The sequence below is a fragment of the Peromyscus leucopus genome, chromosome 1, assembly GCF_004664715.2.
Source record: "Peromyscus leucopus breed LL Stock chromosome 1, UCI_PerLeu_2.1, whole genome shotgun sequence".
NCBI lineage: Eukaryota > Metazoa > Chordata > Mammalia > Rodentia > Cricetidae > Peromyscus > Peromyscus leucopus.
Window position 1 is genome coordinate 108,345,014 of NC_051063.1, and position 24,148 is coordinate 108,369,161.

At 47.3% G+C, this 24,148-nt stretch overlaps 1 protein-coding gene across 1 annotated transcript in view; it reads right to left on the reverse strand.

Annotated features, from left to right (window-relative positions):
- The window catches only part of Tenm4 (teneurin transmembrane protein 4), a 2,730,446-nt gene that overhangs the window by 120,018 nt on the left and 2,586,280 nt on the right, over nucleotides 1–24,148 (reverse strand). Inside the window, 3 exon segments of the mRNA XM_037206447.1 lie at nucleotides 14,092–14,292; nucleotides 17,968–18,162; nucleotides 20,032–20,133. Of these exon segments, the coding sequence (XP_037062342.1) occupies nucleotides 14,092–14,292; nucleotides 17,968–18,162; nucleotides 20,032–20,133 (498 nt within the window).

Genomic DNA, 24,148 nt, shown 5'->3' on the forward strand with positions numbered 1-24,148 from the left:
AAAGTTGCCCCAGGCTCCTCTCATTAACCACTGATCTCCGTTCAAGCCAAGATGAAGCCTGGGACCTATCACAGGTGTGTTTTAATTTGCGGGGACTTACTTGGCATCTCGTTTATTAGAAAAGCTGGTAGGTGAAGCTGTATCTTGACTCTAATGGAAGAGATTCATGCACACTTTCCTCATAAAGTATCATCTACTTGGAAAGATGCACGTTGGCACAAACTGGGAGTAGAGAGGGCACCCCACCCAAATGTCTGAACATGCCAATGGAACCAGGGAAATGAGGTGAAGATGGTTTTGAAATTTCTTGGGAGTGGAAACAGCCTGCCCTGTGTGACCTCTGGGAACTCTTCCTAAGTCTGTATTGAGCCCTTAAGGGGGTTCTATGGTTCCATGTTGCTTAGGACCCGAGGTTTGGAGAATGACCTTAGAAATTTCAGTAGAGGGCTTAATAGTTTAAAATGTTTCCTGATAGCATTTTCTGTCTAATTACTTATCTTTGAAATCTTGGCAGATGTTAAGTCCAAGTCACACTAGCCAGCATGAGTCAAAACAAGGAAGGAACGAAGTGTCCACATGTTCCAGAGTTATTGGTGGTGCTCATACATACCCCCCTCATTAACACCTTGGGACAGTTAGATTTGCACTCCTATATCCCAGCTGAGCGAACAGCGTGGGCAGATGAAGTGGTTTGCTCAGCAGTCTATTATCGAGAATGAAAGATGACTGTCTATCCTAGCTTTCTTGGTCTGTCAATTGTGCAATCAATTGAGGTAAGGCCTCTGATGCAGTCTGACAGTGTTCTGTGAGTATAAATTGTTTAGCAGATCATTGCCTGCGTTAAACAACAATGACTGCTGAAATTGGAAACCAAGTCTCCTTCCTCACTCTACTCTAAATCCTATTAGATTAACAGCCTCTCTTCTGCTTTTTTCTCTATCCGTCTGCCCAAACATCAGACTCTCTGTCTGTCTAACCAGCTACTTCATCATTTAGCATGTCGCCATCCACCCACCCAAAGCATCTGGTTTGGATAAGTTGCTTCATCTCTCTATGCCCCTGCTTTCTCAAAAATCGCATAGAAACATGCAAAATGAGGTAAAAAGATACCAAGGTCTTGGGACCAGTTCTATGAAGTCTGAGGAAGGTGCTTCATATTCTTTCCACCTTCCATGGAGTAAACGGTTATTATACAGCAAGCACATCATGTTTGTGTACTGGAACTAGCCAGAGGAAGGGAGATTCCAAGATGGGAGGGGAACAAGGAGATGGCATCCCGCTGAGGTGTCTTTGAACAGTTGGTGAGCACTGAATCCAGAGTGTAATTGGAGGGACAGGCTTTGTAGGCAGCTCATCAGTTGGGCATAGAATACAGGCTGAGAGATGTATGGGGCACAGACTGTGTGAGGGACCATCCAGAATAATGGGGCGGGGTTAAGCAATAATGTCAGTCCTCAGGAAATAGGGAGCAAGAATACCTGCCAAATGGAGCGCTGGTGAATAGATGTGGACACTGAGATAGCCCTCTGCGGACTGAGCACTATAGCTCCGAGTGTGTGGAGAACCGCAGCTGGAGGGCATGGGAGAGGTTGCCCATCATACCCATGCGCAGTCTGCCTGCTGGAGGGCTGTGTGTCCAGAGGTAGTGAGCAGTTGATTGAGCCTGGGAACTGCAAGGTGGGTGAGAAAGAGAGGTGCAGACATAAGGGAACTGGGTGGTGAATGATACCTATGACCCTGGGATGGGATAGAAACAGAAGAAGGAGGGAGAGCCAGGGGAGAGCTGAAGGTGGCTTGTAGGTGGCAGGCTGTCACCAGGAGATCCTCTCAAAGTGGATGGAGAGTCAAGGGAGGGAGAGCCGGGGACTCAGAGGGGCAGCTTCTGTGGTTAGAGCATGGGAAGGCGGCCCAGAAACTTTCTAGCCATTCTATGGACAGGAAGGCAAGGCAAGAAGGATAAGGGAGCCTTGCCTTCTGTACGTGGTGACATACGTGCCAGTACTTGAGCAAGACCTTGTTATCTACCTCAGAAAAGCGGTCATGAGAGCCATCTTTGCCAATGCCACAGGAGAGCAGCCATTATACTTCGGGGCCCTTCCTCTGAGCTTCTGCATGGGTTCTTCCCATGTGGCTCTCCTTGGGTCCATCTACATAGGCTCAAGTCTAAACACTCTTTCAGTTCCTGCTCAGACACCAGCTCCCTTTTGGGTCCCCCTCCTTTAATCCTGACTGGAAGCAGCTTCGTCTTTTCTGCTCCCAACACTCCAGGGCTCCCCTGCATGCACTATTTTCTCAGGGTCATTAGTCTACAGGCATTGCCTGGAGGGCCCTGCCACCACAGATTAATGTCTGCGTTTCCTGGCGAGTCTCACACAGCAAATGTGTCTTCCACACTTCTCTGTGTTGCCATACTTCCGGCATGGGCCCAAGTGTACCATGTCATTATGCAAGGTTCTCTGACTTTGCGTGGAGCAAAGGGTCGAAGTCAGGTAAGGACCTGTGTGTTCGGCCACTCCCTACCTGTGGAGAACAAGAGCTGCCTACCTCTGAGCCTCAGCTGTGACATTTCTAAGATTGTGATAATGACGACTCTCCACCAGAAGTTTAAAAGTAATTCAAAAATATGCCGAGCATCTGCTATGTACATGATATCCCTAGAAGCTCAGGATGTGGAGATAATATAAAATTAGACCTCTCTCTAAGTAACCCATGTGCAAAAACTAACACAAAGCCAGCTACTTGCCCAGCACATGGTAGGTTATTAGAGTACAGTTAATTTTTCTCCCCAGGGTGAGAATCTCCTCGTACTTCCAACAAACTACCGTTCCCCAAGTATGGCAGCTCCTCCTGCCTTCCCTTGCAAGCTGAACAGATGGTTGTTTTGTCTCAGTGCAGGTTTCTGGAAGAAACCAGGAGAGGAAGCAGGTACAAAAAGAGCCTCTGACATACGTCCCTGCAGTAATTAGTCTCCTCTAGACATGGAGGCCGAACTCAGCCTCTCTCCTGAGCGTTTCAACTTCCCTCCCTATAACCCTCCAGCCAGAACTGCTCCAAGTCATGGCTCTGCTCCATAGACCGAGAAGGCACAAAGCTAATGAGCCTTGGAAAGCACACGGCCTTTCACCTCATTCGAGGAGCTTAGAGAGCTCTCAGACCAGGCCGGAACGAGAAACCTGGGATGGAGGCACAGAGCAGGGCTTCACACCTATTTCCTCCAGAACTTCGGTTTCAAGTCCTGACAAAGCACCTTGGCAAGAAGCAGCAAGCCACTGCTCTTCATCTTAATTGGAGGTGAGCTGGCTTCCTAATTAGAGGGCTTCAAACCCAGCCCAGAAGAGGACTCTGCATGCTGTCTGAACTGGCAGGATAACAAACCAGGAAAGGGCCAGGGAGAAGAGAAGCCAAAGAATATGACCAGGATGCATATTTTGGCAGAGTTAGAAAATCCCTCACCCAAAACTCCTCCAAGAGAGCCAAAGGGGGTAAACTGAGGAGAAAGATGATGCTAAATCTTTCCAAAGATCTTTAATCCTGGTCCCCTTCTAACATGAGTCCATCCATCTAGTTTTTCTAGACACTGCCACCTGGATGTCCACTTGGCACTTCAGACAGCATACTGGTCTTACACAATCTTTCTACTTATTTATTAACTATTATTACTATCATTTGTGTGTGTGCATGTGCGTGTGCGTGTGCGTGTGCGTGTGCGTGTGTGTGTGTGTGTGTGTGTGATATGTGCACATGTGAGTGTGTACCCATGCATGAGCCTGAGGAAGCCAGAAGAGGTTATTAACTGTCCCAATATATCACTCCCCTTTATTTCTTTGAGACAGGGTCTTCTGAGCTAGGTTAGTGGCCCGGAAACCCTGCCTCTGCCTCCCATAGTGATGAGGATTTAGGGCTGTGCAGCCATGCCTGGATTTTTAATGTGGGTGCTGGGGATTTGAACTTGGGTCTTCATGCATAGCAAGTTCCTTTAAGCCCTGAGCATCTCCCCCCAATCCCTAGAGCTAGCTTTCTAAAACCAGATTTACTCATATCAGACCACTGCTTAAAATTCCTTCATGATTCCCAATGACAGACAAAAACTCAAACTTTCTCAAGGCCATTCACCTTCTGTTGCTTGTGTTCTCCATCACTTCTTTCTTTCATCGTTACCAGAAATACCTAAGATGTTGTGCCACATTACTAGAAATGCCCAGAAAACATCCTGATCTATCTGTAGCAGATGCTACAAATACTTGGTGTTTACAGTGGGCTCCTGCGAGGAACTATTACTTTTGTCTAGACTGACCAATCTCTATCACCCACTTTAACTCTGACTCCCTCCAAGAAGCTACGCATATGAGCCCAAATGAAAGAACTACACATATCCCTCCTGTTTCTTGGAATCGATTTCTATGGCACCATAGGGAGTTTTAATGATCAACTCAGCACAACTGAGAATTGCCTGGGAAGAAAGTTGCAATGAGAGACTGTCTAGATCAGTCTGGCCTGTGGGCATGTCTTGATTACAATATGTGAAGCTCTAGCCTGAATGTAGGTGGCGCCATTCCCTGGGTTGTTCCTGTTCTAGTCTGTAAAAAACCCCCGAGAAAGCTGGGCGGTGGTGGCGCACGCTTTTAATCCCAGAACTCGGGAGGCAGAGACAGGCGGATCTCTGTGAGTTCGAGGCCAGCCTGGTCTACAGATCAAGGACAGGCACCAAAACTACACAGAGAAACCCTGTATTGAAAAACAAAACAAAAACCACAAACAAGCAAACAAACAAACAAACCCAAGAAAGTGAGCTGAGCACAGGTATTCATGTGTTCCTTTCTTGCTTTCTTATCTGTGGATGTGATGTGATTAGTTGTTTCGAATTCCTGATGCCTTGACTTCCCTGCTCTGATGAACTCTGACCTGGGATTGTGAGCTAAAAATAAACCTGTTCTCCAATTAGTTGCTTTGTCAGGGTATTTTATCACGACAACAGGAACCAGAACTAAAACACATGGTTCCTGGCACGACACAAGCTGATTGGCATGGTCCTGATGCCTTGACTTGTCAGTTTAGCACAGACCTTCGTAGTTACCAGTGAAAGAGTTGAACAGGGGTAAATATGAACCCTGATCCCAGAGGGTCCTGGCTTTGAATCATGGTTTCCACAAAGTGTCTTTGGGCAAGTCACCCAAGTCCCCTGAAGCCTGGTTTCCTGGGAACAAGCCCATCTGCCACGTCAGAGGCTTAGGTAGCTGCTGTTTGAATAAATCATGAAGCACATATGGGAAGGGGCTCTGTAAAATGTAACATTTCCATTCAAAGAACAGACTTTTTTCTTCTTTTAAATTACAAGTTATCGTACCAGCAGTTTGATTCAGGAAGATGACTGGAGATTTGCTACAAAGTGTCAGCCCGAGCATCCAAACAGAAGCCTGACTCTGAAGTCCAATTGCAGGAGGGCTTCTATTTGCATACTGAAAAGCTCCAGTTCTGATAGAAAATGTTCCGGGGCTGTCGAGGGAAATTCTGCTAAATTACAAAGCTGCCAGCTTTTGCTTTATCAACCTTTAACTCTGGCAGTATTTAGCAGTGTGCCTGTCTGGGCTCAATTTTCCAGTCTTTGATTAAGTGCTGGGAACTGACCATCTCGTTCTGTCTAAACCTCTGCTACTTTCCAGCCAATGGGTGGGCTCTTCCCTGCCTCCCCCATCTCACTCTCCTTCTCTACACTGATGTCAATCTTGTAGATATTTATTATTCTGAACTTTGATACTTAGGCTGTCACTGGCTTTGGGAAGGGGTATGGGAAATGTCAAGTCTCAATGGATATTATTCCGCTGGTGAAATTCTAACCTTGAGTTTCCCGGCCTGTAACATACCTATACAGAAACAGCCCGACCTGATCATTTCCTTTTGATGTTTAATTGGCTGTCGGCACTGTGCTTTCTGGGCTGAGAAGGTAATGTTTCTCAGAGAGAGAACAATTCTGGCTACACAAATGAGACTTGTAACAGGGGCGAATGCTTGACGCCGAATCTAATTTTCTCTCCCATCCATGAACATCAGACAATTTTTCTGGCATTAAAGCATCTCACTCTGTCTTTCTGTCATTAATAAGAATTAAATTCTCTTCTCTCAAATTTAAATGTAATTATATTTTGCCTCGTAAATAAAATTGAATTACCATTTTCAAAATTTAGCGCTAATGCAATGGCTATGTTCAGAGCTTTAATTTTTCTTAACCCTGATGCTACTTTCAGCTTATTTTTTTAAGCCTTTAGTTCATTTTGCTGTTGATTGTGACTTAATTTAATACAGAGCTTTTCAACTTCTTATCCATCCAATCCATCCAATTATTTATTGTTCTTTTACATGCTTTGTGATTTTCTTTTTCTTTTCTTCTTTTCTTTTTGTTAGGAAGTGTTGATGTAACCAACCGTCTTATTAAATAAGAAACACAGAAACAATGTAAAAGAGAAAGCCAAGAGGTCAGAACTCAGAGCTAAATCTCACCCTTCCTTCTGCTGTCCCAGCTTCGCGAAAAGAGACCTACTTCCCGTCGGTTCGTTTTTTTATAGTATGTCGTTCTGCCTTCTCATTGGTTGTAAACCCAAACACATGACTGCCTCGTCACTGTCTGAATGTACAGCCCCCTAAGTCTTAAAGGCATATGTCTCCAATGCTGACTGTATCCCTGAACACACAGAGATCTTATGGGATTAAAGGCGTGTGCCACCACCGCCACACTCTTGCTATGGCTCTAATAGCTCTGACCCTGAACACAGATATCTATGGGATTAAAGGCGTGTGCCACCACCGCCACACTCTTGCTATGGCTCTAATAGCTCTGACCCTGAACACACAGATATCTATGGGATTAAAGGCGTGTGCCACCACCGCCACACTCTTGCTATGGCTCTAATAGCTCTGACCCCCAGACAACTTTATTTATTACATACAATCAAAATAATATTTCAGTACAATTAGATTACCACCACAAGGAAGGAGAGAGATAGAGAATGGAAGCTCAGAGGATCTAAATCTGAATTCTGGAAGGTCTCCATCCAAATTCTGGAAGAACCTACACCCGGTAGATCTGAGAGCAAAGAAAGAAGTGGAGTCTCAAAGGGAAATAGTTCAAGTTCACTGAAGCATTTGTTTTGTTTTGCTTTTGTTTTTCGAGACAGCTCTGCTTGTCTTGGACTCTCTTTGTAGACCAGGCTGGCCTTGAACTCTAGGAGATTCACCTGCCTTTGCCTCCTGAGTGCTGGGATTAAAAGCATGCACCACCATGCCTGGCTCATTGAAAAAATTTAATCCAGGATTTTTGTGTGCATATGTGCTAGTGTGTGTGCTAGTGTGTGTGTGTGTGTGTGTGTGTGTGTGTGTGTGTGTGTATTGTGCAAGTATGTATAAGTACATGTATGTGCATATGTGTGTGGAGGCCAGAGGTCACCCTTGGGATAAGTTGAGGCTTGACCACATAGCCTGGTCCTACTCCAAATCCCACATGATTTTACTGATAGCACATGCTGCCTTCAAACCCATTCTGCGCAGTCTCTGATGCATCTCCACCTGTTATTCCATGAAATTCAAGTGCAATGAAATTACAAGAATCATAAACTACCAGCACGATCATTTTACAGGCAAGAATCTCTGCCATGTACTGTTTCTGTGAGCCAGCAACCCAGAGGAATAAAACACAGTGACAGGCTCCTCTCAAATAAAAGTAATTTACAGAAGATAAGATGAGAGAGAGCTTGCTGAGCAGGAGGACTGAAGACCCAGTCCATGAGGCTGAGAAGAGAGGCGCTGGGGAGAGAGTGAGAAGGAAGACCCGAGAAGAACCCGGCCTGGGGCGATTGGTACCTAGAAAGTGTCAAAGAGCCTGAATTGATTTTAGAAGCCAGTAGACTCCGGAAGAAAAGCAGGCTTTGCTGATTTTAAGGATAATGCCAAAGAGGTTAAATCCCTCCCCCTCCTTCTACCTTGAGCCAAAGAAAAACCAGCCAGAGCACTCAGGTGGAGGCTGGGTACAGACAAGGAGTGTGCCCTATGTATATGAACGTTGTTCCCCAGGGAGATGGCTGGGAAGAGGTGAGCCAATGCTGGTCCTTGTCCTGGGAGGGTATGGGACCAAGAGGAATGATGTCTGGACTGTGATAGAATGGAGCTGAGGGCTTGGCTTCAGCTCTGTGGAGTGAGCGGAGGTGGAAGGGAAGGGAGAGAGTGAAGACGGGAAAGGGAGGCACGAGACAGTGCAAATGTCCGTCTTCTGACGCTGGGCTTTTCCCAGAAAGCTCCAGCTGTATGTGGCCCTTCTTCTGCATTCCTCGGGGCTCTGTTGCCCCCCCCTCCACTTTGACCATTTCCTGGTTAGGTCACTCAGTGCACTAATCACGAGAACCTACTAGGTGTCCAGCCCTGTGCTGGGGTACTGACAGATAGACCCTGACCTCATGTTGTTCAGTTTGTCTTGAGAGACATGGCCACGAAACAGTGCTCAGATTACCACCATGCTTAATATTATGCTTTGGATCCAGAGTGGCCCGAGTGACCATATGTTTAAGGATTAGTCCCCATTCTGCGGTGTTATCACCTTTTAGTAGGTGAGACTAAGCACACATACGTTAGTTTACTTGGGCACATCTTGGGAGGGGGTAATGGGACCCTGACTCTTGTTTCCTCTCTCTGTCATTTCCTGGCAGCCATGATGTAGCAGCTCCTGCTCCAACACACAGTGTGCTGCCTTGGCACCAACCCAAAAGCAGCGAGGCTGTGGACTGAACTTCCTAAACTGTGAGACAAACTTAAGCTTGACTCTTTCTTACTTGATCATCTCTCAGGCATTTTGTCATGGTGACAGAAAACTGATGAACATATTTAGGAAAGACTACACCTAAGTCTGGCTGGAGGTGGCCACGCACTAAACAAAACGGGGTGGGCACTGGGAGCAATCCTTCTAAGCTTCGTGTTTCCTCATCCAGCAGTGTTAATAAGAGTAGCGCTATTGTGTTTGTTATTTATCTTGTTGATGAGACAAAATAACCTACCCGAAGCAGTTTAAGGCAGGAAAGGTTTCTTTTGTCTCATGGTTCAAAACTACAGTCCATTGTGCTGGGGGAGGTTATGCCAGCAGTGGCTGGTGGCAGCTGGTCACTCAGTACCTTCAGTCAGGAAGCAGAGTCGCAGTGAATACTGGTGCTCAGCTGGCTTTCTGCTTTTTATGTAGCCTGGGAAGTCCCGCCCATGGGGTGGTGTCACCCACATTTAAGGAGTGTCTTCCCACCTTGGTTGATCTAGTCTAGAAAACGCCTCACAGATGTGCCCAGAGGTTCATTTCCATGACTGTGTTAGACCCTGCCAAGTTGACAATCAACATCACCCTCGATATCACAACTACCTTTTTACGGGGCTCTTATGAGTTCTGGCCATCTTAATGGCTACAGAGCATGCAGTTCAATGGCTGGTCTGCAGTGAGCACCAAGAAATAGATGGCCTTGTAGATTAACAGTCTATACTACTGCTTGTCAAAAAAAGGGCAAGATACTGGCAAGGAGACCTCTTTTTGATGGAAAAGTGTCTGAAGCAAGAGCTGAAGACGTAGATAGAGAGAGGCCAGATTTAATTCAAACTCAGTCTCTGGAAAGCTGGAAAAGCCATTTCTCCTCCCCAGGACTTTCTTTTCTATAAAATGGGGGTGGAGATCATATCCCCTTATCATCAGCATCAATATCGCAAAGGATTCAGTCGGTGGCATATTTGAGGTGAGATTTGACTTTGTGGCTTCTGAGACTCAGACCCCAGCTACCTTATCTGGCTTGTCAAGAAGGAGGACCACGTGAATGAGACTGGATTTGGGGAGATGTTTCTGGGAAGCAAGGACCTGAGTAAACGCTGTGTAAGATCTGCCTTTACTGTTTCCACAGTCCTCACGAAAGTGCTGAGGACCCTGTCAGCTCACATTTCATTACGGGGCATGTTGACTTAAGCTACCTTCATTAAATGCTGTTCTTGGTGCCAGACGCTCATAGCATGGAGGAGACAGTCTTTTCCCCTAGGAGGCAGCCAGCCCGGCTATCTCTGTCAACCCATCAGCTTGGCCGTCTGCACTGCGGATGGTGCAAGGATTGCTTAGGATGAGCCCGCTGGCCTGCAGCTCCCGACAAAGACTCGGGTATCTGTGCCTACCTCCTGGGCCAGGCGGCAGGAATCATAAATCACACAGGCAGCGCTGTGCCGGGTTCTGGGAGAACTACTTCACCGACATTTTCTCACCTGTCCTCACAACAGGTCTGTGAGGTAAATCGAATGTAGGAGAAAACAGCGTTGAAGGGGTTCAGCTACTGGCTGAGGCTGCTGAAGGGCAACAAGGCTTCCTATTAGGGCTCTGTAACGGAGGCCACAGTCCTTGAGAAAGGTCCCTGAACGTGAAGACAGCCTCTTGGCTGTAGTGGGTCCAGGCAATGAGGTGTCTCTTGCTAGGCCTCACTAATGGTTCATGAACGGCTCTTCTCAGTGAAAGTCCTTGGAAGGAAGGTTATAGAAACACATCACATGCTTAATCTGTGATAGTCACCACTATGCATGTGCAAAATGACTTAACTGATGTCACACCCACTGTGATTTGTATTAGTACCTCTGTACTTTCAGAGAAGGAAACTGAAGTAGTGTCTGTCACCCAGCCAGCGTTACACAGCTCGTCTGTGGCAGAACCACTGGCTTCCTGAGGTGAAGTGACAGCGGAGGAGTGATAGTGCCTGGAAGGAGGCAGCATGGGGCCATAAGAAGCAGGCTGGTCCTTGAACCCAGGGCTTGTGTCTGACTCTCATCTCCTGACTCCAGTGTGCCTTAGGTGAGTCACAGCCAACCCAGGTCTTATCACAGGCATGCAGATGATTCTGTGCTCACCACCATCTCTGTCTTTCATGGCTCTCTCTGTGTGTGTATGCATATTTGTGTGAGTGTGTGTGTGTAGTGTTTGTGAGCGTGTATGAGTATGTGTATGTGTGTGTGTGTGTTCCTATATGAAATGTCTTGGTGTATCATGGGGAACTCAACAAACACAGTACATCATTACTATTATTATTAGTTATTAGGGGAATAATAACTAAGTCAGAAGCCGTCTTTAAATCCCTGCCCTGGCAGCAGGCACAGGGCCATTTAGTCAGCGACAGACTAGAGACTTGAAGACAACACTGCACACTTCTGAGAGGTACACTGCAGCTTCCCTCTTGCGTTGCTATCAGATATCTTTGTGAATATCTGGTACTTTCTCCAATGGGTGTTTTAGCCAAATCATAATTAGCAATAACATTTATTGAGCACATATCATGGGCCAAATTGCAAGCTAAGCTCTCTTTAACATTATCTTAAACAATTCCCACAAAGAAGTAGGTTCTATCATTATCTCCATTTACTTTGGCTTAAGGGGTGATATAACTGGTCTAAAGTTATACTTAGTAAGTAGCCAGGATTTGAACCCAGGTCTATCTGCCCCATGGATTCCTCCCAGCTTGGGACTCTCCTATGCTTTTCTACGTGAGTCCACATACATGCCTGGTATCAGCTACGGCCATGAGGCCTATGACTAAGAAGATTGAGATCAATGAATCTATTCAAAGTCCTTTTCAGTTGTGTGTGTGTGTGTGTGTGTGTGTGTGTGTGTGCGCGCGCGCGCGTGTGTGTTAGTACACGTGTGGAGAAATCAGAGGTTTTCTCCCTTTATTTTTCGGGACAAGACTTCTGACTGAACCTGGAGCTGTCCTGGCTGGCTAGAGAGCCCCCGGGATCCACCTGTCTCCACCCCTCTACCCAGTGCTGGGGCTTTAGATACATAACGTAGCACCTGGCCATTTACATGGGTGCTGGGGATTGACTTTCACGCTTGCACAGCATCTGCCCACGGAGCCATCTCTCTAACCCCTTTTTCTAATGGTTTTGTCATCATTGTTTGCTGGCCCAACTGAAGAGTACTCAAGCTCAGCCAAAGGTATCCCTGCCTCCTCCCAGGCTGTGGAATTTCATTGGGGATTAACAGTGCAAGGCACGGGTTATAGACCCATCGTAAATTAGCTTTTCGGCCACATAATGAACAATACAAGGCAGCGTGGCTTTAAGGGGACCATTTATTATATTGCAATAAACAGAGCTATATAAAGAGAATTATTCCTGAGACTGCACATCTGTGCTCACAATCATGTCTTTACGTGAGCTTTGCAAACAGGGATAAAAGTCCAATTTAGACTGTGCATTGAACAGAAATTCTCCATTCAGCAGGAAAGGTAATTCAAGCTTTTCTAAAGGCATGAATGGTGCATGGGTCTAGTTTTTGCCAAAGATCATAGCCATCTCTCTTGATCATGATCAGAACTGTTAATCCAGACCATAATGAGCTGATTTGAGCTTTGCTTTAACAGTATGGAGTGGTCGGACAGCGATTCGAGGTAAGTCTCCCTTCCCTACTTCCCAGAAAGCACACACTACAAGGCAGGTACTTTCTTATCTCTCCATCCCATCTGGTTAAAAAAGCATACAGTAGGTGTGTTAGAATGTGGTGTAAGTTGGAAAGGTGGAGGCTGATTTCTTTCTTCCATAGGCTTTGTATGGATGACATGAGTTGTATGATGTAAATCTACTGCGGCTGCTGCTGTGTGAGCTAGTTCACACATGTTCTCATTTAGTCCCCACACTGGGAGGGTCTAATCAGAGGGTGTTTACAAAGAGGTTACCAACAGAATTACCCTTTGTAGAACCAGATGCCCCAGTCATATGCTTGTCCATCCATCCATCCATGCATCCATCCATCCATCTGTGCATCTTTACCAAGCAGATGTAGAAAGTAGGTAGACCCATGTTGAGTCCTGGGGCTGCATCCACTAACAGACACATTTGCTACTGTTCATTCATGGTGACTACCGTCCAGTAGAGCTCTAAGCCAGAAAAACATTGCAGGCACAGAGGACCCTAACATCCACACTGAGCTTATCTCTCACTCTAAGGAAAGGATGAAACTAAAAGGATAGCAGGGTGGGGAAGGTGCTCCCCATGACCCCTATTTCCTGCAGCTCTCTTAGGATCCCTTGTGGCCTTGGCACCAGATAAGTCCCAGTAAAACACATCTCGAATCATAGGAGCCACTGTCAGTGCTGATAAATGACACTTGCTATGGTTTAAAATTGAAATGTTCCTTTGTGGGCTCGTCTGCTGAACACTCTGTCCTCAGATGATGATGCTACTTGGGAATGTTCTAGAAACTTGGAGAGCTGGAATGCTGCTGGAGGCAGCAGGTCACTGCCATGAGGTGAGGTGTTTGAATGTGAGGGGTCTGCCATAGGCACAGGTGTTTGAATTCTATTCCCCTAGCTGGTACTGTTTGGGAAAGTTGTGGGGCCTCTAAGAGGTATAGCCTTAATGGAAGAAATGTGTCACAGGGGATGGGCTTATAGCCTACTCCCACTTCCTGCTCAGGCTTCCTGACTGGTAATAATGTGGCCCTCCATCTGAGCTCCTGTGGCATATCTTCCATGTCAGAATGGGAAGAATCTTCTGGTACTATAATCCAAATAAATCCTTCCTGAAATGGCTTATCAGGTATTGTATCACAGCAACCAGGCAAGGAACCAATACTGTCACTGTGGGCATGCCCTGTGGGTCCCATGTCCCTGTCCCCCTCCTGTCTCTTGCTCTGTTTCTCAGCCATCACGAGGTAAAGAATGTCTTCCACCACATACTCTTACCATAAGGATGGTGTGCACCAAGCAACCATGGACCTAACCTTCTGACACTGTGATCTAAGAGGAATCTCTCCTCCTTTAAGTCATTCTCTTGTTATTCTGTTCAGAGCTATACAAAAGTGCCCAACACAACACTGTTCAGAATCCCAGGGCTGAACAAGTTGAGGATGTGATTTTTGACTTCTTTGCTCACCCAAAGGGGAGGCATCAAAGTGTAGAAGGCAGGAAAGAAGAAGAAAAAAAAATCCACAAGATGAGGAGTCCACAGTTTGGAGAATGAGGGCAGGGCCACACCACCCACCAGGACTGAGTAGGCACATGTAACAGTGGAACCCTCTCACCTCCCATGCCAAACCCTTTCCTCCGTATTTACCAATGGAACAGTCATGTCCAGTCCAGCTTGGGTCACAGGTGCAAAGTCCGGTGTCTGGGAGGAAGGTTCCGTGGCCTGAGCATTGGTCCAAGCATGTGGCCCTGGGTGTTTCACAGTTGGTGCCTCCCCATCCCACGGAGCAGTGGCATTCGCCTCTCACACAGACACCCCGACTGGAACAGGTGGGGTCCATGCAGTCCACTGTGACATGGAAGGAAGATGGTACAGTGAACACCGGGCCAGCAGAGTGAGGCTCCTGGGAAGGGGCATGCTGTTAAAGTGATCTGTCCACTCGGGTAGGTTGCAGGTACAGTAAAGAGCAGGCCTTCCGTGAATGGCGGACCTGAGCTCCTGATTGCCCAAGGCTGTTTTCTTCACTTGTAAAATGTGGCTACAAGTCTCTGCTCTTTGGCTTGTGAGATGAACTGAGTATAAACCTATATCAAGCATCAGCATGGCACCCCTAGCCTAATGTTTGCTAAAACTGCAGTAAGAGAGGGAGGCACAGATGGGGAAACTGAGGCTCAGAGGGGTAAATAATTTATGCCAGGTCACACACATAAATTCTAGCAGAAAGGATTTTCCTGGTGTGTGTGTGTGTGTGTGTGTGTGTGTGTGTGTGTGTGTGTGTGTGTACATGTATATGGTACATGCACATGAGTGTGTGGGTATATGTGTTTACACATGTGGATCAAGATGCTGGGTGTCTTCCTGTACTGCCTGTCTTATTGAACTAAGACAGGATCCCTCCTTGAATGGAAGCTCTGAACTTTCTAACTGTAAAACAGACATGGCCAACAATTCCTACCTATCAGGTTGCTATAAGGACCAAGTGACAATGAGGACCTGAGAGACTATGTGGACTATAATGTCACAGAGGGTTATCTTTCCATCCTCTCAGGACTTTGAGTAGTGAGGCTTGTGCAAACTATGGGCTCATCTATAATTCAGACATTTAAATGCACTGATTTCATTTATAATCCAGAATATTTGACTCTTATGCTAAAGACAGGGAAACCTGGTCTGGGTATAAAAGAGTCACAGGCACAAAGGGGTGGAGACTTTTCAAAGGAGAGCATTCTGGGACATTTGTTTTGAAAGCTAGTCTTCAGAGAAAACTCTTCAGTCATCTCAGTTTTAAAAGGAGTTTGACTTGATAATCTCAATGGAGAGTGAGAAGGCCGGGGGCCAGGAGCAACTGGCGTTAAAATCGGAGTAGTGACAATAGTAAAAACCGTCATTCATTTAGATGCTCATCTGTGATACCTTTTGGTATTAGGCATTTTACGTAGCTCTACTTAACCTGTTATTTCTGTTCTGTAATTTTTCCACTACAGAAGGAATTTACATTTCAGTCTCTCTCTCCTGTCTAGATCACTTGCTATTTTCTCTTGTGATCAGACTGGTTCAAAAATACATTTGTGCATATATGCTTGCATAAACACATGAAGTGCTTTAAAAATAGAAACCAAATCAAAACAGGGAAAGAAACAGGACAATGTGGGGAATTAATAAAGCCCAATGAAGGCAAATGACTCTTCTCTCATGGTCTCCAGACACCATTTAGTAACGGCTAAAGCATGACCTGCTGAAGTTCGGGTAATTAAAAATAATAAAGACAGAAACAGTGATAAATTCTCATGACGGGCCTCAGATCCCAGAACCTCGGAAGGATTATTCCAGCCCATTAGGCTACTATGGTAATTCCCTTGGTCCAGAGAGCTTTCCAGCTTGACAGGAAACGACTCAGCGGTTCCTACCCAGAGACCTGTGAAGGTATTTCCCCATCTTGTGAGTGCCTGGCCCTGCTTTCCGTTGACCCTGCCTCTGAGGACCCCAGGGTGCCCTCAGTGTGGATCCTGTAAATATTCAATGTTAGCAGGCAGGCTGGGAAGGTATCAATTTTAGTGAAATGTACTTGACGTTATAGACCTGTCTTTCCACAGAGGGACCCAGGAACCAGAAAAAAAAAAATTCCACAGTCTCAGTAGAATAAAGACCAGAAGGAGCTGGTGAGGGGTCACCTCCTTTTAAGACAGTTGGTCTTCAAGTCTCTAGGTATCTTGGAAGCATGGGGGGGGGGCCTCACAGAGTTCCAAATGGCAGGGACAAGGTAGAGTTCCTGGCACTCCAGCTAGACTTGATGAACTCACTGAATGGCATTGGCCTTGAGCCCCAATCCTCAACTGAGGGCTGTTAGCTATGCTACAGCGATACTCTGCCAAAGAGGCTTTGAGTGGCCTGGATCTGCCCCCTTTGGGGCCTCTGGGTGACAGGAGCTCCAAGAAAAGATAAAGCTGTCTTCTTCCCTCACACTGAGACAGGCTCGTGAACGTGGGTTATCTCCTGGGAGCTGTGCGTAATGCAGGAGGAACCAGCATGCCTGGGAGGGAGGAGGTGTCTGGGAGGTGGGCTAACTTGGTTTAGATTCTTTCTAGAAGGCATGCCAGACAGGCCCCTTTTCCTCTTTCTCAGAGCCAAGATTCCTGGCAGAAGCTTAGCCCATTAATGAATGATGATGCCCACATGGCCAGGCTGCAAGCGCAGGCTTTTCCCCCAAAACGTTCCATGCCTCAGTGACCACACAAGCCATTAGATGCCCTTCAGGACCTAGAAGGCAGCGTCTCACTTTTCACTGCAAAAGATCTAAGTTTGCACTCTCCTGCCCCTCCCCTCATCCCCTTCAAGCATCCCACCCTTGGCTCCTTTCAAGCTTTAAAAAATATGGGGCCATAAACTTCAGAAGAAGGAAGAGGGAGAAAAGAGCAGGCTTGTTAGCTGATGTTTTATAAACAGGGGGAACCTGTTAGCAACAGAGCCCAGGGAGGAGGGCAAGGAGGAGGGAGGAGGAGGTAGAACCCCCAAAAACCGTTATTATAAACACGAGGCTGCGCAAGCACGTTTTGTAGCAGAGAAAAAGAAATAATAAAAGAAATCAGTCCCAGATGGCCCTCTTCAGAAAGTAGACCAGGAAGAAAAACACTTCATTTCAAATAGATAACATAAATCAAAGTTCCAAACATTATTATTTTTTTTCTCTTTGAAAAAATATCCCACAGCTCTGGGGCACTGTCCAGTGTCCTTCTGCCTGGGGGAACAGGACATGGGCAGGGCTCAGGTAGGACAGCCTAGTTCTAGTGGGAGTCTCTCCTGGGCAGGGTCTCTACCTCACATGATCGGAAGAAAGGGAGAGCGGAAGATCTTCAAGCTCCGGGTAAGGAAAACCAGGTTCCTGTGTTCTGGAGGCTGTTCTCCTCTCTCAATAGCTCCTATCATCCCCAAAGCTACGGGGGTCTACCTCAGGCCTCACTGGCTCACTGGAGGGCTATGTGTAACTGAGACAGGCAATGCCTTTCAGACATCCATCCCGCCTGGCTTCCTGCTTTAGGCCTGTTAACGTTCTCTCTTTTAAGAATGGTGCTGTAAATGAAGGCTTTCCATTAAATACTAAATGGGCTTAGAAGACTAGCCTTCTTAGGAACCTCTCCCTCCCACTAGGGAAGGAGCCAGGGCACTGGGTGGTAGGAAACAGGAGGTGATCACGGTAAGTGCCTACATTGACAAATGGCAAAGTCCATCCATTTCCAAACTCCGGATGAAGTCAAGAGGGTGAAACTTGGTCATCCCCAGAATAATGCTACTAACATAACAGCCACATTTATGGAGCATTACTAGGTGTCAGCCACTGAGCTAAGTGCTTGATATGGGCTATTTAATTCAGTCCTCACAGGGGCCCCCTGAGGAAGGTAGCTGTGCTTTATGGAAGAAGAGATGACTGAACCGGGACTCAGAGGTATATCTGACTTCCAAACATGAAAAGCTATCCCATGCTGTATGCTGGCCTCCACCTTAGAGGCAAGCCTGTGTGAGTCTTACCTTCCTCACAGCTCTCGCCCTTGTAGCCAGGGTTGCAGATGCAGGTGCCCATGATGCAGGTGCCGTGGCTGCTGCAGGCCACGTCGATGCATTGGTTGGTGGGCACGTCACACTCGGCCCCCTTCCAGCCGCTGTGGCATAGGCACCTGCCCTTCATGTACTGGCCATTCCCACTGCACAGCACAGGACAGGAAGCTGAAGAGACAGCACCGGGAGCCAGGGTGAATCACTACCCAGCACCTTGCCCTGGGTCTCCGTTCCCCCTCCCCTTCAGCTTGGCTGCTAGCCTCAACTGCTTGGTCGGAAACGCCTGTGTGTGCCCATCATCCACTTCCCTTGTGTTCCTTCATCCCAGCTGAAACACCTCTGGAATTGGAAGGGAAGGTGCGCGATGCAAGGCCAGCAGCCTTCAGAGGTACTACCGCTTCCTCTAGCCTCCGCAGATTCAGATGGAGCGCCCTGGCTGCCAGGAGCTTTAGACAGGAGGCTGGCATCTGTTCCTTATTACCACTGGAAAAGACAGTATCTGGGGCTCCTGGCTGCCTGCATCACCCTTCCAGCACTCTCCTGTTAGCTCTCTGTTGTCACCCCACCCCCAAACCCGCCACTGCAACATCACTAACCCTGGCATGTCTCCGCTTCCCTTATCTTTCAGGCCCCCATTCCAGTCCCTTACATCCCAGCCCCTCAAGAGAAGAGCAGAGCCCAACTTAACTCTTTAGAGAAGGTTTCCACTCTGCCTCTTAGCATAAAGGTTTTGTGATCATCTCTAGGAAGGACACTATATAAGGATAAATTATACTGCATTGTGGTGTAAGTACTCGCCCGTACCTGGGATACAATAAGGCTGTTATATACGCGACTCTTAACTTGAAGTGTGTATGGAGAGAGATGGTAATTCTCCTTAGAAGGAATGACTCAGCTCCCTCTGCACACCTTCACTGTGCCCCACCTGGCTTCTTTCCTTTCTGAGAGCACACAGCAGGCAGTCGCCACGCTTCCCAGGCTGCCAGCGTGGCTGTCTCTATGCAAGTCTATTTAGCGGAGTCCCCAGAGCTATACCCTGGATAGGATTTCTAGGCTGCTATAGCCTTGGCCTGGGAAATCATCCCTGCTTTCCATTCTTGAACTCCACAAGCCTCAGAGTCAGGTTCAACCCCATCTCTTCTCTATACCTTTCTGAGTGGACCTTCTTCCTGCCTGACTGAGATACCCACCCTTAACTTGCCGCCTCTATTTCAGGGATCCCAATGTTGCTTTCTAATAGTTGGTTTACTCTCACAGAACAGCCTGGGAGCTCCAGGCCTGGCGAGTGGGCTAAGTCTAGCTTCCAGCACAGCACAGAGTTCCTAAGTGGACATGAAGCCAGTGGCTTCTGGGTAGAGAGATGGAGAAACCGAGACAAGAGGCCGTTTTGGTTTTCCTGTGGAGAACACCAAGTTCTCAGGACCACAGATCTCTGGAAATTTCCCTGTTCACGTTCCTGGGACAAAAATGAAGGCCAAAAGCACACAGTGGGTCTCAGGTAGCCTCGAGACTGTCTCAAAAGTTGTTGTCTTTAGCAGTGTATACCCTGAAGGTAGCATTAGGGTCTGCATGAGAGGAGAGGCCAGATGTCCAGACCCCTCTGCGGGCGTCTTAGATGAGGTTCTGCCTGTGCTGTACAAAAGTGGAGCGGCTTCCATGTGCTTCCCACCCACAGGCCAGAGAGAAGGGACATCAAAGGTGCTTGACAAGGGCTGATGGTCCCTCTGAAGACACAATCAATTTTTCAAAGGACCCCCCCCCCCCCACACACACACACACTCTCACTGTTCCAGCAAGGAACGCAGCGCTTCCTGTCCTGGCCTATCCCGAGTGTTGTCCACAGCTGGATACCAGTGGCTGACGGGGTGCGGCTCAACCTGCCAGCTCCCTTCCACAGACTACTGAGGAATGGCTCTTGGCAGTCCTTCCAAGGCACCCCAGGAGTCAGCTTGAGTCTGAAGCTCCCTCCGAAAAGCACACCCCAGATACTCATAGTGTCTGGGAAGCGGTTACTGCTAGGCCCATGCAAGTGCTCACCTCGGCCACAGTCAGGGCCCAGGAAACCCAGGAAGCAGTGGCAGGTCCCTGAGATGCAGTCACCATTACCGTAGCAGTTGCTGGGGCAGTTATCCACTGATTCTAGAAGGGAAGAGAGGGAGAGGTGAGAGAGGAGACGGCTTCATGCTGCAGAGCCCAGCTCCAGACTCCTGTGTGCCAAGACCCACCTGAACACAGGTGCGCACACACACACACACACACACACACACACACACACACACACACACACACTTTTCTGAGACAGGGACTCAAGTAGTCCAGGCTGACCTCGAACTTGCTATGTAGTGGAGGATAACCTTGAACTTTGGATCCTCCTATCTCCACCTTGGGATTACAGGTGTGCACAACCACACCCTGTTTTATGCAGTGCTGAGGATGGAACCCAGAGCGCTGTGCATGGTAGGCCTGCACTCTGCCCACTAAGTCACATCCCCAGCCCTGTGCCACAATTTTATAAATCATTTATGTATCTTTATAAATAGGTTAGCACTGCAGTTAAACATTGTTGGAGGAAGTACGGTTTATGAACAGTGGTTATCTTTAGTTCTATTCCATGCATGCACAAGCGTGTCTTCTCCTGCCTTCTCTTTCACTTCCCATATATCCAAATACCCCTCTGCGCCCTCGCCATCACCTGCTGTCTCTAGCTGGGACTGCTATGGCAGCCTGTGGGTGGCCTTTTAACATTCTCTGTCTCTGTCTCTGTCTCTGTCTCTCTCTCTTTGAGACAGGGTTTCTCTGTGTAGCTCTGGTGCCTGTCCTGGATCTCGCTCTGTAGACCAGGCTGGCCTCAAACTCACAGAGATCTGCCTGTCTCTGCCTCCTGAATGCTGGGATTAAAGGCGTGCACCACTACTGCCCAGTTCCTTTTAACATTCTCTGTTCTTCAGTGTCTTCACCTGATATAGCCCGATGGATCCCTGTGATGTGAACTTGATGCTGTTATTCTGGTACTAAAACCCTCCACTGGCTGCATGAGAAATCAATGCTCTGTCGAAAGGCATAGACCTTTCCCTCCTCCTCTCACTCGGCCACCCGGCTCGCTTCTGAGTGGACTGTTTCTTCCGCTGACTCTCCTTAGGACCTCTGACAAATACTTTGTGTGATATGTCGAGGAAGCACATTTTTTTTTTTCAGAAAGACTTTGATAAAATATTAAGCAGTTTGTTGCTCTAATTAGTAAACAGAATATCTACAAAAATGGTCCATCGGGAATAGTCACTTGTCATTAATGCTGGGTGCAGGACAAAGCAGACACAACTGTGCTCAGAACATCTGCTCGGGCCACGTAGTCCCACAAATCTGTCTTACGTCACTGTTACCAAATTTGGCACACACACACACACACACACACACACACACACACACACACACACACACATTTATACACACTCACAGAGTTTCTACTTCATAAGAAAGAAAAAAACAACCAAGAGAGATGAAGCAATTTGCTGAAGGACACACAGAATAGTCACAGAGGCAGGATTTGAGTACATGCTTTAGGACTTCAAGCTTATACTCTGCCCATGATGCCACACTCTTTAGGCCCTACAGAAACTCATTCCACAGCAGAAGCCAGGGGTCTGAAGTAAGCACCAAGGCAGCAGAGGAACCAGGGAAGGGCAGAGAATTCTAGAACTTTCAGGGGTTGAAGGACTCTAAGAGACCATTAAGTTCTATGTACTCACTTAATGGAAGGGAAACTGAGACTCAGAGGCAGGGCATCGGCCCACAGACTGAGCTGGTGGAGAAAGAATGAAAGGAGAGGAGCAGGCTGGTAGGGCAGGCAGGATTAAGGATTCAGTTCTTCTTAGCTCACAAGGATCCATCAAGAATCCAAGACTGAGGGCTGAAGAGATGGCTCCATGGTTGAGAGTGTGCACTGGTGTTGCAGAGGACCAGTGTTTGATTCCCGGCACTCACAAGCTCACTGTAACTCCAGCTCCAGAGGATCTGATGCCCTCTTCTGGCCTTGCTCATCCTACAGCAGAAGCCAGGGGATTGGGGCAAGGCCGCCAGTGAAGGCAGCAAAGGAGCCAAGGGAAGGGGAGAACATTCTAGCACCTTCAGAACTTGCGAATACAGAAGTGGGAGCAAGAGGCACTTCTCACATGTGGCCTCACTTCAGGGCTAAGCGGTCTGTCTGGGTTGTGAAAGAGAGGCTTGTGGGCCAGGGTCTGAGCATTTTTCTATTTTCCACAGGCTTTTCCCGAAAGAGTCCATGTTCTTGGGTATTTAAATCAGTACTGTCTTCCTAAATACATTTCTAAATAAAAATCACTCAAGAAATACCATTCTGAATGTTGTTTTAAAACCCAAGAGTTTGAGTGAAGTTCAAGGTCAGGTGAGTCTTCCTTTAAGCTACTGCTAACTGTGTCATGGGGGTGGAGGGGGGGGCAGCTCCCCGGCCCGGTGCAGTGGCCCGGCACAGGGAGGCGGAGGGCCTGGTTCTGCATCTCCTTATGCTCTGGAATGGCTGGGGGCCACGTCCTTGGGTCTTCCCCTACCTGTCTCCTCATCACTGTGCTCAGCCCTCCCATATGTCCCTGTCTCCACTTCTGTTCCTCTTCCAGAGCTAATTCTAATGCCACAACCTCTGAGAAGCCTTCTTGGCAGCTTCAGCAGGCCAAGTTCCCATCACCATGGATACACCATATGGTCAACTTTGTTGACTAGGAACCTTTGAGTTTAGAAACTGACTTTATTCATCTGGGTATTTACCCTGGAATCTAAGCCACACAAGGCTCCTGGTATACTTCTGATGTTCTCGCTGAAGAAATTCACTAGGGGGTCTTCCAGATCGAAAATGCTGTAGTTCAGTCCTTCTCAAGTCAAAGGCATGGGCTATACCTCGCAACAAACTCACATTAACCACTGGCTGCATATCAACAGGACCCGCTTGCAGGTGACTAGCCTATATTTTGTAGATTCTGATTTTATGAAGTCTGCAAGACATAAACCTGTTTATTACCTGCCAAAAACCGTTTGCAGTAATTGAGTGAGGAAAGCTTATTTTTCTGGGACTCAGTATAGTGTCAGTTACTAAATCTGACAGAATGGAAGGAAGCCTGGATGCTTAAAAATTTGTCCTGGTCTGTTAGTGTTGGGCAAAGTGTACATTCTAAGAGACATGGAACAATTTGAAGAGGGCACCGTGAAACGGAAGGGAGCCATTTGGAGAATATTTGCTTTTGATAAAATGTTTATGTGTTTAGATTTTTCTTCCACACAGAGGAATTTCAGCAACCTGGGGTCTACTTAAGATGCTGGAGAGATAGCTCAGCAGTGAAACGAACTTGATGCTCTTGCAGAAGACCCTAGTTCAGTACCCAGCAACCACATAGTGGCTTACAATCATCTGTAACTCCAGTTCTAGGGGATCGGATGCCCTCTTCCGGCTTCTGTGGGCACTGCATGCATATGGTGCCCATACATACATGCAGGCAAAACACTCACACACATTTTTTAAAAAATGCAGAGAGAAAAAGAAAGGTTAAGATCCCATGAATACTGAGTCTCCACCTATGGACCTAGTATATCTCTGTGCTAAAGTCTGGGGGAGACGTGACCATCACAGACTCCCGAGAAGTGTGAATTTTACTACGCAAACCCGTTTTATGTTCCCCATCAGTGTGTGGTGAGTCTGTCCTGCATTTCTTCTGCACTGCTTAGGCTCACACTCCAGATGCTTTTGTTTAGCAGAAAGTGTACCTTCAGATCTGCTTGAATTGGAATTAAGAGTCCTGTGAGGACCCGGTTTTCACAATTGAGTGTATAGCATGCTGAACAATGCAGGCCTTTTCGCCTCAATTTTTTGTTTCCTATCAGAGCAGTGGGCCTTGGTAGGAGATCTTCAGGCATTTGTTTTCTCTTCCATCAATCTTGGAATGTAAAGCTTAAAAGTTTCTTTGCTCTTTCTCTGGACAAGGGTTGAGAGTGGAAATGTCTTGTGGATGCTGAGCACAATATTGCTGCAGATACAAAGGGGCATCTTCAGAGGGAAAACGGACAAAGGTACCTCCAACCTCCAGCACAAGGAGGTTTTGGGAGGGAGGGATTCATGATGCAGGTGTTCCACTGCAGGTTCCGTTCTGTT